We start from the raw sequence: 15,160 nt of genomic DNA, 5'->3' as shown, positions 1-15,160 counted from the left end.
TCTTTCAGAGTTTTCCCATTGCTCTATTTTTAAGAAAAGTGTAGTAAAAATACATAATACAAGTTAACTTTTTTCTTACTTTTGTTTTCCCCATCACCCCTCCATCGATGAAAAACATCTTCTGCTGGAGTCTTGGACCCCCACATAGCATAGACCCTCATTTCTAGCATTGGTGGTCTCTTCCTATCAGATCATGTTACTGGTGAGCTCACTGGCTGAAGAGGCATCTTAACAGGCCAAAGGCAAAAGGTCTTTGAAGCAAGTTGATGGTAGAGGGTTATTTCCAATTCCTCCAAAATGCAGACTCCCTAATGGTGGTTCATATCAGATTCTGCAGTGGTAGGTTAAGGGTTGGGAAAGATCTGGTGAGAGGTCAAGGGATGGGGAGGACACCAGCTGGCAGTAGCAAAAAGTGACAGTCCATCTTGAGGGTCCTGCTTCACGTACCATGCCCACACTGACACGTGAGAGACTGGACAACAACACTTGAGTTGAAAGGGCAAAGAGTTTGATGGTTCTTTGCTATGGCTGATGAAAGGAGGATGGAAGAGACAATAGAGATGGTGGGTGTCCACAGAGAGAATCCACAGATGAAGCCAGTCATGCTGCCTCCACTTGTAGGTAGACTCCAGAACCTTTAGTTTGTCAATTGCTAATGATAACCCGTAGCAGAGAGACTGGATAGAAGTAGGGAGTGAGGGAACAAGCCAGAATATGGTTATCAATGAGAGCTGATGACACATGGCACGCACTGAATCATGCACCTAGGAGAGTGGCTGCTGGAGAGCTGGAAGCCAATTGCACCAAGAATGAGAATTGGGATCTCCAAGATAGCTACGTGCCTCGACCCGCCTCCCCAAGACCCCAACCAAAGTTGTAGTCAGCCTGGATTTCTCTCCATAAACCCGGTCACTTCTCCAATCTTGTTTTCATTGAGGTTGTAGTCACAAACATGGGCCTGTTGATTCTGGTCATTGGAATACAACGTCCTCATTCTTTCAGGGGGAAGGTTGGCCTCCTTGGGTGAGAAGTTGGGGTCAGGAATCTTAAGGTCCCCCAGTGTTATTATCAACGTATTCCATCTCCCTATCCTCCTTCAAATCATTCAGCCTTGGGCATGTTACTTTCTAAAGATGACAGAAGGTCATCTGGCTACCTGCTAATACAGCACTTTTATCTGGACATAAAAACTCAAGTTTTCTAGGTCACCAAAACTCTAAGTTTCATACTTGGCCCCTCAATCGTAGGACAGGGCACACCGTGGAAGGTTCTATTGCTTGTGGGCTTTGATGAAGCTTCCTCTTCCAAAGTTCTTCCATCAGCTTTCTTTTGCATTTAGCTTGTATGACATTCCCCCCCGCCCCATCAGACATTCTGAAGAGAGAGTCTATTCTACGATGGGGTTCCTGCTCAGATGTCAAGCAAATGACAGGTGAGAATCAGGGGTGCCATCTCCCTGGATGTCAGCTCTTCTCAAGGCTCTACGTGGTGAAGGAGGCCAGTTGCCCTTCAGCCACCAGAGTGCCTTTAGGGCTTGAGCGTAGCAGAAGGACACAGTCCTCATGGCTGAGCTTGACTCTGTGAAGAAGCACACTGTTCCACCTAAGGCCTATGAGATGGCTGTTACACATTCCAAGAAGCTTTATCTGTGCCTCTGGCAATAACTTCACGAGTCCTCTTCTGACTGCACACCTGCCTTTACCTTCTCTGCCACCCTGGGTCTTGAGTTGCTTCACACGTGTTCTCAACTAAATCAGTGCCTAGGCAGTGCCCTGTGTGTGGGAGGCAGCCCACTCCTGCAACAGCATCGGTCTCCACCCACGGCTTGGGTGGAGGGGAATCTGGAGAGCTCCCATGATGAATTCGTTTGAAAATTGCTTTTTTCCTTTTGCTTGCTTGTCAGGTGGAACGAATCTTGAATCTCCAGTCTGAAAACTAAACTAAAAACTAAACTAAAGTGGGATGGGTAGGGAGTTGGGAGTAAGAAGGAAAAGGAAGAGGCCTAACAGAACCTGCAAACCATGGATATTAATAAGAAAAAATACATAGTGCACACACTAAGACACATGAATAACCGAATTCAAAGAAAACAGGACAGCTTCCTCATTAGTGTGCCAGTGACTCCATGTTCAGAGACACAGGCTCTATGTAACAGGGTTATTCTCCCCTTACTGCAGTACAGTGTTATTTGTCATCCTCACTTAGCAAACGGAAAAGGGTGAAAGAACATCAGAAAAGGAAAAGGGGCGGCAAAATGTTTTCTCAATTCTTCAGGAAAATCTGTTGAATCATCCTCCTTGTGGTCATGGTGGTTGGTGGCGGTGGCATTTCATTTTGTTGTTTTTGGCACTGAAGGGTTTGGGATGGAACTGGGGGAGCCTGGGCATACTCCCCAAGGGGTCTCCGTCTGCTCCAGTTACAATCCGGTGGCTCCCAAGGGTATCCCTGAACTGTGGCTCATGCAGGGGATCGATTGCATGGACTTGGGGAAGTCATGGCTGACCACCCGGCCGTTCTCTCCACTACCGCCACCGCTGGCTCCTGCCCCGCTGTTTCGGGGGAGTGTCGATGTCCGTATGGCTTCGTTGATGGATTGCTGTGGGATCAAACAGAAACCCTTTTCAGGAGGACCGGGGGTTCTTCCCCAGGTCCTTGGCAGTGATTGGCAAGGAGAATGAGTCAACACTGGAGTTAAAATGTCACCCCACTCTCCTCCCCATCCAACTTTTTCCCAAATGTGTGATGCTAGTCTTGACTTCCCACGAACCCACAAAACTGTTTTGTGGCTCTGGACAAGTCTGATCCCCTCTCTGGACCTCACCTGCTCTTGGTTTAGTAAGGTGTGCTGGATTGGGTGATCTCTAAGATTCTTTCCTGTTCTTATATTCTGTGATTTCTAAAGGTACAACAGATCCATGGTGGTATTGATGATAATAAACATAGCAACACGACCAAGTAGAAGACTCTAGAAATGGGGTTTAGGGATCTTGGGTTTTAGCCCTGGATCTGACATCAGCTAGTTGTGTGACCTTGTGCTTGTTTCCTTATCTCTCTAGACCTTTTAAGTCTCCATGTTTGTCAAAATGTAATTATCTATGCACCTACTGATTTTATTAGCAAGAATGGTACTATACTGCATGAAAAATGAGTTGAAATGTTAACAAAAAATTGAGGGTGTATCACTGTTAGCTGAAAATTTAAAACTACCTCTGATTTACTTCTGGAAAAATGCTATCCTACCTCTAGCAGTATGTGTTAAGGGAATGTCGGACTTGTTTGAATAATACGGTCAGCATAATGTAATTGGAAAGAAGCATGTGCTAAAGAAAGTGAGAATGAATTCCAAAGATCAATATCTGCACGTCATCTGCTTCCCATCAGCACATGTAACCTGTACTTCTAAACCAACACATCAGATCAGTGCTACTGATTTGTGAAAACTTGTGACTTCTAGAATGTTGGAATTCTAGATGTGAAAAGAACTCCACTGATCACCCGAGGATCAGATGACTTAGAGAGAATGCTCAAGACCACAATCTGTAATTAGAACCATATCCTATTAGACAAGAGGAAGTGTTCTGTTCCAAGATCCTTTGGAGAAAGAAGCTTCATGACATGAAATTTAAACCCTCTTCCTATCACTTCCAACTTCCTGCTGAAAGATACCTATAGAAATTTTGAGGTAGGTCTTAGTTTCTTGGTGGGCATCAACACAAAGGAGAATGAGTTGAGGGGTATATGAGTTGAGAGGTTTCTTTCTCTAAGATCAACCACCCATCCTTCAAGACTCAGTTTGTTCCTACCTCCTTGAAGTTGTCTTAGACTGCCCCAGCAAGTCCTGCCCCCAACCCCTGCCAGTACTCATGCATTATATATTCGCTTGCAATGATTCTGCTTCAAGTATGTAACTTCCGTCTTCTTTAAGAGAACTAAATGTCTGGAGAAGGGCAAGGGCCATGTCTTCTCAATCCTTAGCTACCTGCCAGCGTGTCTAGCTTGTTGTTAGAGGCCCAATAGATATCCTTGAATTTGTCTAAGAAAAGCCAAACACACAGGGCCATTCTCAAAAAGGTGATGGCTTCCTCTTTTGCACATTGGCATGATTCTAGTGATCAGAGAAATCAGTCAACCTACTGTGGCCTCACGGATGTGAACAGGGCAGTTTTGACCCAATTGTTACTCTTTCTGCTCTACTATGCTGGGAGGATCCTCTTATTACTGGCAGTTCTGACAGTGTTTTAAAATACTCTTTCTTTTTTTTATTTATTTTTATTATTTTATTTTTTTTTTTTGCGGTATGCGGGCCTCTCACTGTTGTGGCCTCTCCCGCTGCGGAGCACAGGCTCCGGACGCGCAGGCCCAGCGGCCATGGCTCACGGGCCCAGCCGCTCCGCGGCATATGGGATCCCCCCAGACCGGGGCACGAACCCGTATCCCCTGCATCGGCAGGCGGACTCTCAACCACTGCGCCACCAGGGAGGCCCTAAAATACTCTTTCTTTTAAAAAATCCATGATTCAGACAGATCTGCCCCATATGATGCTCCACCCACATGGGTTCTGTCTCCTCTTCAGACTCCTGGATGTGATTTATTTACATTCTGCCTGGTTGTCCTTCACTGAAGAGGAAGTGTGACCTGGATAGCATTCTTCTAAGTCAAGGTCACATAAACACCACTGTGATGCTCTATGGGGGAAATGTGAAAAGAAAACATGAGGAATTCATGGTCACTTATTCTCACTTTTAAAATGTTAAAAAGAAAATAACTTTTTATTTTTGTGTGTGGGCAGTGTGGAACCTTCTATGGATTAGCTTGGAATGTCTATCTTCTGATTTTTCTTTGCCACACCCCTTTAATTAAAAAAAAAAAAGTTTAAAGTTCATACAGATCACCCTGGGCTTTGTTTCTCAAAAGGTCTCACCTATTTCCGTAATATTCCATGGAAGTTGGTGGTACTTGACAAATTCACCTTAAAGGAGAAGGCTGGTGTCATAACCTATTGGTGCCTATCAAAATCTGAGATAATTTAGCCAGGCATGTAGCTAAAACCCTCCAAGTTCATATCATTCAGGATTGGTTTTCAAGGAAGGTGAAGGATTCTCAGAGGTCAGTGACTCCATACTGACATTGATGGTGGAGATTACCTGCTTTATTGGCTTTCTTTCTAATCTCAGGAGAAGGGAGGAATAGAGTCAAAACTTTGGAGTGGGAAGCACTGCTAAAAATGACTATTTCACTAGTTCTCAAACTTGGCCACATGTTGGTATCATCTGGGGAGTTCTGGGGAAAAAAAGCCACTGATGCCTGAGACCTACCCCAGGGATGCTGACTTAATAGGTATGGTGTGTGGCCTGGACATCTGGAGTTTTATAAACTCCCCAGGTGATTTTAATACTCAAGCGAGGTGGAAACACACTGATGGAGTTGATTTCACTTTATAGAGAAACTGAGGACTTGTTACTGACTTGCTTCAAGTTACAGTTCTCTGTGACCTAGGGTCAAAGTGGATGACCTCCTGACTGTGGGTCCTCCTCTCCCCTGTAGCTAACCAGTCGTAAGCTGATGTCATTTCTCCCCTTGCCTCTAGGAACTGAGGTTCTCTCCTGTCCATCCTTGACATACCAGCCATTCTTTAAGTTCATCCTTATAAGTTGTTTTTGAAACTGATACTCAGGGAGAAAAGGGTGAGCGAAAAGTCCAACCTCAAAGTCCCCCAAGTTGGTGCTTCAGAGACTCATTTCTCCAACAGTGATTACATCCTAGCTTCTCAGCTACTTGCTTTTCTAAGAAAAGTCTGCCCAGCCTCTGCCTGTCATAGAACAGCCTAATAAAAGCTCAGCCCTGGGTGATGACCTCATCCTAGCATGCGTGCTGAGAGCCAGAGGGACCTCCTGCTGTGGAGGATGCCCCCCTCCTCCGCCTGACCACGTCACTCAGCTGTGCATTAATTGCAGGGAAGTGTGCAAAGCCTCAATGTGTGGTTTCGACACAGCCCGTGTCAGCACAGCCACTACAATTATGAAAACTCAGCAGGCTCTCCTGGGGGTGGGAGCGGCTGGGGATTATTTCTTTGGGGGAGCAAGGTGGTGAATAATAAACACCCTGGTTGTCCTTGATATCAACTAAGGGCTCAGGTTCCTGTCTGTTTTCCTGGGCAGAGGGGAGGGACAGGGCATCTGAGACTTTATTCAATTTGGAGTATGTCTTGGGTTTTATATTTTTGCTACTGTATGACAGTTTCAATTATCCTGAAATGTTGTGGTCGACTGAAGTCCCTCTCTGAGTCCCCAACTCTCCCATGCTCTCCTTTTCCCTCAGTCTTCCTGTGCCCAGTCTCCCTGGCTTTCCGCTCATTTCTGGGCAAGAGTTCTGGTCTTTGGCTCTGGGATACTTGTGCATCCTTTGGTAGCAATTGTCTTCCCCTGGTTAATTCTTTTCCTGTTTCAAGTCTGTTAAACATCATTTTCTTAGGGAAGCTTGTCTGTCCTGCCCCAGACTCCATTCCCTGATCAGGACTTGAGAGCATGGACCTTTTTCTTCAAACACTCATTGAACGTATACGTATTTGCTTGTTTCTGTCTTCCAATTAAATTCTCAGCTTCCTGAAATCAGAAGTTGTGCCTGGTTTGTTCCTGCCTGTATCCCCGGTGCTGAGCAATGCCTAGCAGGCAGTGGTGCTCCATATGTCTCTGTGGAAGGACTGCCTGCAGGGTGCCTTCCCACCATCCCTGTGACACTTGTTCTGTGTCCTGCTCATGTGACATCAAAGGGGAAAGGGTCTCAATAATGCACAAGCAAAGGATCACATCCCACGGATGGCCTCAACAGCTAGATCAGGCAAACCTAAGGATAAGGGCTGCATCTTATTTGTCTCTGCACTGTGGGTGGGGTTTTGATGGGAGGTAGTAGGTGATAAAAATTATCTGTTGCCATGTGGTTGGGGAGGAGAGAGAAATTTACGAGAAGTAGCTTGGCTGGCACCAAGAGCCCAGGCTTTGCAGGGGCCGTGCTGGAGGTCTAATTCCTATTCGTCCAGCTCCGAGCTTATGTGACCTTGTTGGAAAAACTACTTAGCTTCTCAGAACCCGTATTTCTTCATCTGTTGAATTGCAAGAACAGGGTTAATGAAAATGTATATAAAGTGCTTTGAACATGGAAGTTACTGAAGAGATATCTTTCCTTTATTCCTTCCTTTCTTCTCTCTCCTTCCTTCCCTTCTTTCTCTTTTCCACCCCCTCTTCCTCTTTCTTCTTTTTCATGCAGAGTGGGGAAGGGCTCCTTATACACTCTTGAGAAGTAGGAGGCTGATCATGAGCTAGGTTTAGGGGCTCCAGGTCTTAAGAGTTGGCCACATACTGTGACTAAGGAAAGAAACAAGAGGGAAGGTTCTTGCCAAAGGCCCTGGACACTGTCATTGTGGTCCACTGTGTGAGGCTGGAGGCTGCACTTCTGGAAAGGGTTAATCTGCCTTTGGAGAAGGCAAAGTACAGAATGATAAAGAGAACTGCAAACCTGGGAAGTCTGAGAGGCAAGCAGAATGTGTTCACTTGTCTCCTTTGGATAAGAGAGAAGTTGATGGAGCTTTGAAAACTAAGGGTTGGGTTAACTAATAAGGACTGTAGAGGCATCTTTTCTGCAGGTGGAAGATTAATGATTCTATTAGGAGCCTCGGTGAGTTGGACAGAAGTTATGCCAACCAATGGAATTAACTATAGAAGATTGTGATGAAAGACCTTGCATTAATGATTCCAAGAGATCCTGATGTTGGCTCCTGAGAAATTCGATATTTTCTTTGGAAAGGGAAGGGTGAGAATGTCTCCCAGAAGTTATGACATGTTTCAGTGGCCTCTTATAAGAATTCTTGTGTTTACCTGAATGTTGTGACTTCAGCAGTGAAGGTCAACATTGTACAGGTTTAAGAGGATCTTAGTCATTAGCCACCCTGGTACCACCACCTGGCACTGACTATGATTAGTGGGACATGGTCATCCCATAGTAAGGGCCGGAAGTCCAGCTTTCCTGCTTGGGGATGCCTGGTCTCATCAGATCTTGGGAGTACAAACAGATGGGAACAAAAAGCACTTTGGATGGTGTTGTGTGTGCTTCCAGGCTGGGCGGTTTTGATGGTTGTGTTTGCTTAACCTAACAGCAGCTCCTTCCAATGCCTCACTTCATCCTCCAAGAGATTTTCTCTAGATACAATTCCATGTTAATTTTTACTAATACTTACCCTATGTATTTGGGATGTCCAAAGAGAAATCAGACACACCTCCTTACCTTAAGGAACTGACAATCTCTGTAGCTTAAAAAAGCCTAGGGCATATAAGTAGGGGCTATAAAAGGGAAGTCTTAAGGAGGCTGTAGCTGGCCACTAATAATAATATATTATTATAAATTCTAGTTATTATTATTTATTGAGGGCTTACTATGGCCCAAGCATTTTGCAGAGCCCTTTGTATCAATTTTTTCATACAATCCACAACAGTTTTATGAGGTCTGTACTACCACTAGCTCCATTTTATAGAAAAGGAGGATCAGAGAGCTATTGAAACTTGCACAAGATGACACAGTTAACATGAGGAACAGGCAAGATTTGTGGTCAGACATTCAGTCGCCAGAGCCTTGCTTTAGACCCTACACTGCAGTATGTTCTAGGGGAGTTCCTATGATGTGTACCGGGCCAGTCCTGCGACACTGGTTTGGGTCATGGCCCATGGGGAAGGTTTTGGAGGGTTGTAAAAGTTGTGCTCACCCAGTTCGTCTCCTGTTCCCCTCGCTGCCTCTGGAGTAAACTTTCCTCACTTCGGAGGGTAAGATAGGAGAGTCTTGAGGCTTATGTTTTGGATGGAGTAGGCAAAGAAAGCTTTTTAGGTTCTAGGAGACTTTGTTGTGTCCAGCCAAGCTCCTTGGAGGTCTACACTGCGTTTAGGATCTAAGGCCCATGCTTTTGCTGTGCTTTGTCCTTTCTGAGAGGACCTGGATTTGAATGACTTGGTCAAGGGTAGGATGGAAGTGCTCCTAGGTTCCCTGGCTGAATACCATCACCTTATCATCCCTTAATTATTCCTTGTTATTATATCTTGGGAAGTTGCCTTTTAAATGGGTCCTATGGGACAGAAGACAGGGAGAGCGATTGACCTGCATAAAGGCGCATGGGTGGAAAGCCTGAGATTCTAGGAGAGCAAATCCTATTGATGAATCCTCTTAGTCTAGTCAAGTCAAGGTAACAGCCTAAGGTTCATTGCTCAGAATGACTGTGCTTCTTTCCACTTCTGTTGGTTGGAATCCCACTGTCCTTCCTCTTAATTTCTGGTTCTTCCTAGAAGCCTCCTCTATTTCCTCCCTCCCGTATATCCCTATAGGCCTTCGTCTCTATGTCACAGTTTGGTTCCCAGGGTAGTTTTCCTGTGTCACTCTTTGTTAAAAATGCCGAAGGTTACGATTGTGTCTTAGTGCTCTCTTCCTCCTCATGATGTCTTGCTTATGGTGTTGCTCACATGAAGAACACTTCCTTCCAAAAATATTTTCTTACTGAAACTAAATGATGCTATGTGAGGGGCCTTCAAGGTCATTTAATCCAAACTCCCTTTGGATACTTGAATCTATAGCCTTGTCAAGAATTATTCAGCCTCTATGTGTATACCTCCAGTGATGAGCTGTTTGCTGCTTATTGGGATAATCCATCCCATTTTGGGGTAGGTAGCTCTGAAAGAAAAGTAGATCTCACTTACTGTGTTCATATCTGTTCTCCATAGCTTTTAGTCCTTAGTTCTTGTTGTATACTTTGGGATGCCACGGAACTAATATATTTTCTTTCCCCCCTGAATAATCTTCATGTTTTTACAGACAGCTCTCATATCTTCCATAATTCTTCTCTTTTCCAGTTAGTTGCCTTCAGCTCTATTTGATGTAGTTTTGGGTCATCTAATTAATGTGCTTACCATTCTGGGGGCATGATCCTCTTTGCCAAAGTCCATCTTACCATATGGTGGCTAAGAAAAGACCTCCCTCACCGAGCATGGCAAGATCATCCACCTTGTAGAGGGAGGATACTAACCCGCCCCCACCCCACCCCATCTTGGGAGCTACACTTCAGTTAACGTGACCTCAGGGAGAATCTGCCTTTGTAGCAATCACTCTTGCCTCACACTATCTTGAATGCCCACTTAACTGCTAACTTTTCATCTCAGCCCCCCATCTCTGGCTCATGCATTTGTTTTCTCAGGCCTTGTGTTTACCCTGACACACGCCATCTTCTTTCTTCTCTCACCGCTGTGTCTTTCCCTGTCACCGTCCTCAAAACAGCTTCCTATCATCCCACGCCTCGGGTTGACCTCAACCTCCCGCCACTCCCCACCCTTTCTAGTAAAAGGACTCCCAGAAAACCCAGCTGTATCACAGAACAAGTTAGGAAAAAGGCCTGGGAAGACGATGCCACCTTCATCCGCTTGGATTCGCTACGCGATTTGTAGCAGAACTCGATTAAGGCAACCAGCATGGCTAGTCCAAGTCCTCCGATCAGGATGTAGAACACGCCAGCCACATTGCTGAGGCTCAGAGCGCTTGTCTTGTCCTAGGAAGAGGAGGGGGTGGGGGGAGAGTCAAGTGAGCCAAGGGGCTAGAGACCATCCAAGAAACAGCATTTTAACACACATACACTCAACCCCATCACCCTCTTTAACATTCACAATAGTTGGAAAGGCTTTGTATTTATTGACAGTGTGTTAAACATTTCCCAGGAAAAAATGTATGCATGTGCGAGCATATGTGTGTATAACAATTTTTCGAGCATCCCTGTTTACATTTAATGTATAGTTAGATTTCCCCTCCTCCCCAATGCACGTTTGAGGGTGGGAGAAGACACAAGAAGTCAGGGCAGCTTCTACCAAGATCTGCACGCTTGCGCTTACTCCATTCTTTCAGGAAACTGTGTCCCTTCCTTTTCAGCTCAGTTCCTGCCCCACAACCCCATGGCTGCTCAGCAACGCATTGGCCTTGCTTATTGTTTATGCCTGCGAGTTGGTACTTAAAATGAACTTTCTCCTAGATGTGCATTTGAATTCAATTTAATAAGACAGTTATTTTATGTATAATAAAGATCAACAAATGTATACCTTTAACTTACTGTGCTGAGTCCCAACTGAGGGAAAAAGAAAACTGAGGGGCTTGTAATAGAAAAAAGGCACTGAGATAGAAAAATGACTCTATTAAATCCTAATAATTATGCTTAATTGGAGTCATTTTTCTCGTGGAGCTGCTTGCTGAAAAACACTGTAGGCAGACTCGGGTAGCTGAATTTAGAAAGCTCTGTTGCCTGGGCTAAAAGATCTTGCACTGGTTCTGGATGAACAGGATCGTGGAACAGGGTACTTAATTCCTAGGGTCGTGGGGACAAGCGTCCATGTTCAGTAGGAGGTGGACAGAGCTCATTTCGTGGAGCCTGAGAAAGGTCATCCGTTAGTGAGACCATCCCTGAGTTCTGTCACCTCTAGTGGGGTTCAAAAGTGGGGGACTGAGGGACAACATCTCCCCAGGTGGTGAGAGCAACCAAACAAAACTGCTGGTCATGGGAGAAGGTAATGGCTTGGGGAGAGGGGGATCAATCAAACTCTTGACACAGGCAAGAGAACCTCTTTAAATCTTAGAAGCATACTCATCCCCAGATGTCACAGTGGCTCGAACACCTTTGTTTATACTGTTTGCTCAGGTACAAATTTCTCATCAAATTAAAATGAAATGCACGCCTCAGCTGGCACAGGCACATGGCATGGTTGGTAGGTTGGTTGGTGGCACTGGGTGGGATAAAGCTTTTACATCTCTCCATGTGTTCTTTTTCAGGTGTGGTTGTAGGCGAGCCACGCAAAAGGTGAAATGTCATGTCCTAGGGACTCCTCTGACATCTGCCTTTTGGAGTCTGGGTGTGGGGAAAGGGGTCAGTAATTGACCAAGTCAGTGGCCTCTGCCCTAGTTCTACTTGGTGCATTGTACAGGATTCAGCAGGGCTGAGCTTGGGGACTGCAGCTGGCAAATAGCAGCATCCCTTCCCTCCCCAGAAGCAGCCTGGGCCAGCAGAGCTGTAGGATTATCTAAAGCATACCCCTCTGGTGGCTTCCTGCATTGCTAAAGCAGATGGTTCTTGAATATGGGTTACACTTGGCAAGGCATAGTCTGGCTTTGGAAGCAGTGGAAAGGATTATTCAAAGGGGTAGAATTTCTCCTCCTCTGGTATCACGGCCTGATAAAGAAAATGTGCAAAAATGAGTTGGGTGCTTGGTTCAAGAGTTGGCTGAACAAATAAATTCCCACTTGGCCTGATTTTTCCGAATGCTCAAAATGTCTCCCTCTTTGTTGTTTGGGAGTTCTGTAATTTCTGCTGGAAAGTAAGTCTTTAGAGTTCTTGGAGGACTTACGGTTTATAGAAGTTCCTATAAAACTCTTCTGTGTGGTGGGGAGGCATGTTAATATCTTATCAGCTCACACCTTAGAAAAGAGTGGTTGACAGTGAAGCTCAGAGAGAATGGATGGGGAGCAGGCCTGGGGGAAGGTGGTAGACAAGAAGGCCGGGAGGAAAGGATTGAGTCCCGCTGACTTCACCAGCTGATCAGCCTTTCAGTAGCTGAAGTGCATCTTGCCTCCTGGTCACCAAAGTGGTTTCTATTTCCTTCCTCATGGTCTTTTCAAGTTCACTTTGGTTGTGGATTGTCTTCAAGGATAAGGGAGTGGTGGGCATCTTTTTCTTTTTGTTACTGTCTTCAAAAAACCTGAAGAGGCCATCTGCCTCCCTGAATGTAAAATGTGGAATGTCCATTTCTAATGTATCTTGGAAGGAAGTATGGTCAGATCTTCATAGGGAAGTGGGAATAGGAGGCATATTCTGTGTATCTGCAGAAGGAGGAAGGTCCAATGACTGAGAATTTGATTATGTCTGGAGGTGGAGAGCATCCCTCACTAATGAAGGAGATCTCTCTGGTCCATGGGGATGGCAGTGTATGTTGGTGAGGGGACATATGCCACACAAAGAGGGCAGCCAGATGGTATGGGCACTGCCACCTCTTGCGGGACACAGTGCTACTGATCCTTCTTTATGTTCACACAATCCTGGGAAGACCTCTAGAATCAGGGGAGCACCTGGGCCCTATCACCACCAGTGTCAGAAAGCAAACGTAGATGAAGCCCTACTGTCTAAATTTGGCATAATTTGATAGGATGTAGAATGAAGGGCTGATCTTGGTGTCTTCTTAGCCCACATAGTTGAGTTTGCATTTAGGCAAGGTTTCTAATTTCCCTTGTGTGCGCCGTTGGCTTTTTTTTTTTTAACATCTTTATTGGGGTATAATTGCTTTACAGTGTTGTGTTAGCTTCTGCTGTCTAACAAAGTGAATCAGCTATACGTATACATATATCCCCATATTCCCTCCCTCTTGCGTCTCCCTCCCACCCTCCTGGAGGCCCAAGACCATAGCCTTCCATTGAGCTGCCATTAATGACTCTCTTCGACTACCTCTGTTGGAATACGATGGGTATCCTGGGGCAGGAACAAAAATTCCTTTTATTTAAGGACCAGAGCTCTGATTCCTCTGTATCCATGTAAGAGGGGACTTTCTGACACATTTGTGTACAGACAGCCATGTTCATGTTTCATGAGGAAGCTACATGCTTCCCAGATTTGACCAGGGAGGTGAAAGACAGAATCCTCGTCTCCTGAGCACCCTCTGGAAGACCCCATTCTCTTCCTCTCCCTTAGCAGCTGCACTCCCCAGAGCCAGGCAGCTTGTTGGTGGGTGTGAAAAACTCAAAACTTATCTTCTGCCAGGAGCAGGGAGAGTGACAGTACTGAGAAGAATGACAGGTGAAAAGAAAAATAAAAATCCCATCTTTCAGAATTGTTGGGCTTGTTGTTATGGTGACGAGGCCCCTCCCTTCATCTGTTCCCCTTAACCTATTGTCTTGTTTTGTCACCTTCCCCATGTGCAAGAGAGATTTTTTTTCTTTTTCATATTTTTCCTTGCTCTTCCCACATAATGGGGGACTGTCCCAGACTCCCTCTGTGTTTCTGAGCCAACTTCCCTTCCAAGAATGCAGAGATGGCTTAAATCTTCATGGGCAGGGTTGAGCCAGGTCTGAGGCAGAGAGACTTGATGCTTTTTAATGGCGTAAGTAGAAAGTTCTAAGGAGAAGCCAAGGTCTTTGGCTATAAGACCAGCCCCTCCTATGGAGACTGGTGCTGCCCATCACGTGAGGTCTACTAAATCTGGACCAAGCTTCAAATGCTTCCGTTCCTTCTTTTCTTCCTGGTGTGAGAGTTTGAACCCCCAAGAAGTAAAGGCTTCAGCTTCTGTTTTCCTCTGCCTTCCACAGATTTCCTGATGTGTGTACGGCTGAAGTTTTAGGGGCTCTTGCAATCCATCCCATGCTGAATCTGTAACCTGACTTTGTCTTTCAAGGCCATGAGAATAGTCCAACCCTTCTTCTACCTATTAGCCTTTCTGCTCCAGTAGGCTTTCTCTTGTGCTTTTCCAAACCTTATAGTTTTGGCCTAGGTGCCATTTTCCTGAGTGGTTGGTTATTTCCTGGGAGTGGAGACTCAGTGGTTGGCCAGGCTCACTCACAAGCGAGAACCAAAGTGGAGGAGTTATAGGAAGGTGGATTTGATTGAATTAAAGGAAGACCTTTCAAATCAATAGAGCTGTCCAAAGGTGGAATGCCCTGCTATGGAGAGTGGTGAGTTCCTCAAACATGGATGCATTCAGGAAGTAGCTGACGAGTTCATCTAAAGGATTCAAGCACTGGACAGAGAGTTAGACCAAGTGACGTTTTTTTTTTTTGTGGTACGCGGGCCTCTCACTGTTGTGGCCTCTCCTGTTGCAGAGCACAGGCTGCGGACGCGCAGGCTCAGCGGCCATGGCTCACGGGCCCAGCCGCTCTGCGGCATGTGGGATCTTCCCAGACCAGGGCACGAACCCGTGTCCCCTGCATCGGCAGGTGGACTCTCAACCACTGCACCACCAGGGAAGCCCAGACCAAGTGACTTTTGACAGTCCTCCCAACCCCCAGAGATGCGAGGCAGCTAAGGAGTTCCTAGAGGGCCTGGGATCATGTCTTTTATAAGTTCTCCCTAGAGACTAACCTCTTTAGGGGATGCAAAAAAAGAACTCATGTT

General features: G+C 45.7%; 1 protein-coding gene across 4 annotated transcripts in view; it reads right to left on the bottom strand.

The window, feature by feature from the left end:
* Positions 1 to 2,416: 2,416 nt before the first annotated feature.
* Positions 2,417 to 15,160, bottom strand: part of GRIA1 (glutamate ionotropic receptor AMPA type subunit 1) — a 318,241-nt gene continuing 305,497 nt past the window's right edge. For all 4 annotated transcript variants that reach the window (XM_060092085.1, XM_060092084.1, XM_060092086.1 and 1 more), the window contains 2 exons: positions 10,439 to 10,573; positions 2,417 to 2,617 (listed from right to left, as the gene is read on the bottom strand). In XM_060092085.1, the coding sequence (XP_059948068.1) occupies positions 2,417 to 2,617; positions 10,439 to 10,573 (336 nt within the window). The remainder of the gene's footprint in view (positions 2,618 to 10,438; positions 10,574 to 15,160) is intronic.

Source organism: Mesoplodon densirostris, chromosome 3, assembly GCF_025265405.1.
Source record: "Mesoplodon densirostris isolate mMesDen1 chromosome 3, mMesDen1 primary haplotype, whole genome shotgun sequence".
Classification (NCBI taxonomy): Eukaryota; Metazoa; Chordata; class Mammalia; order Artiodactyla; family Ziphiidae; genus Mesoplodon; species Mesoplodon densirostris.
The sequence above is the reverse complement of the archived record's forward strand: the minus strand, read 5'-3'. Positions and strand labels throughout refer to the sequence as shown.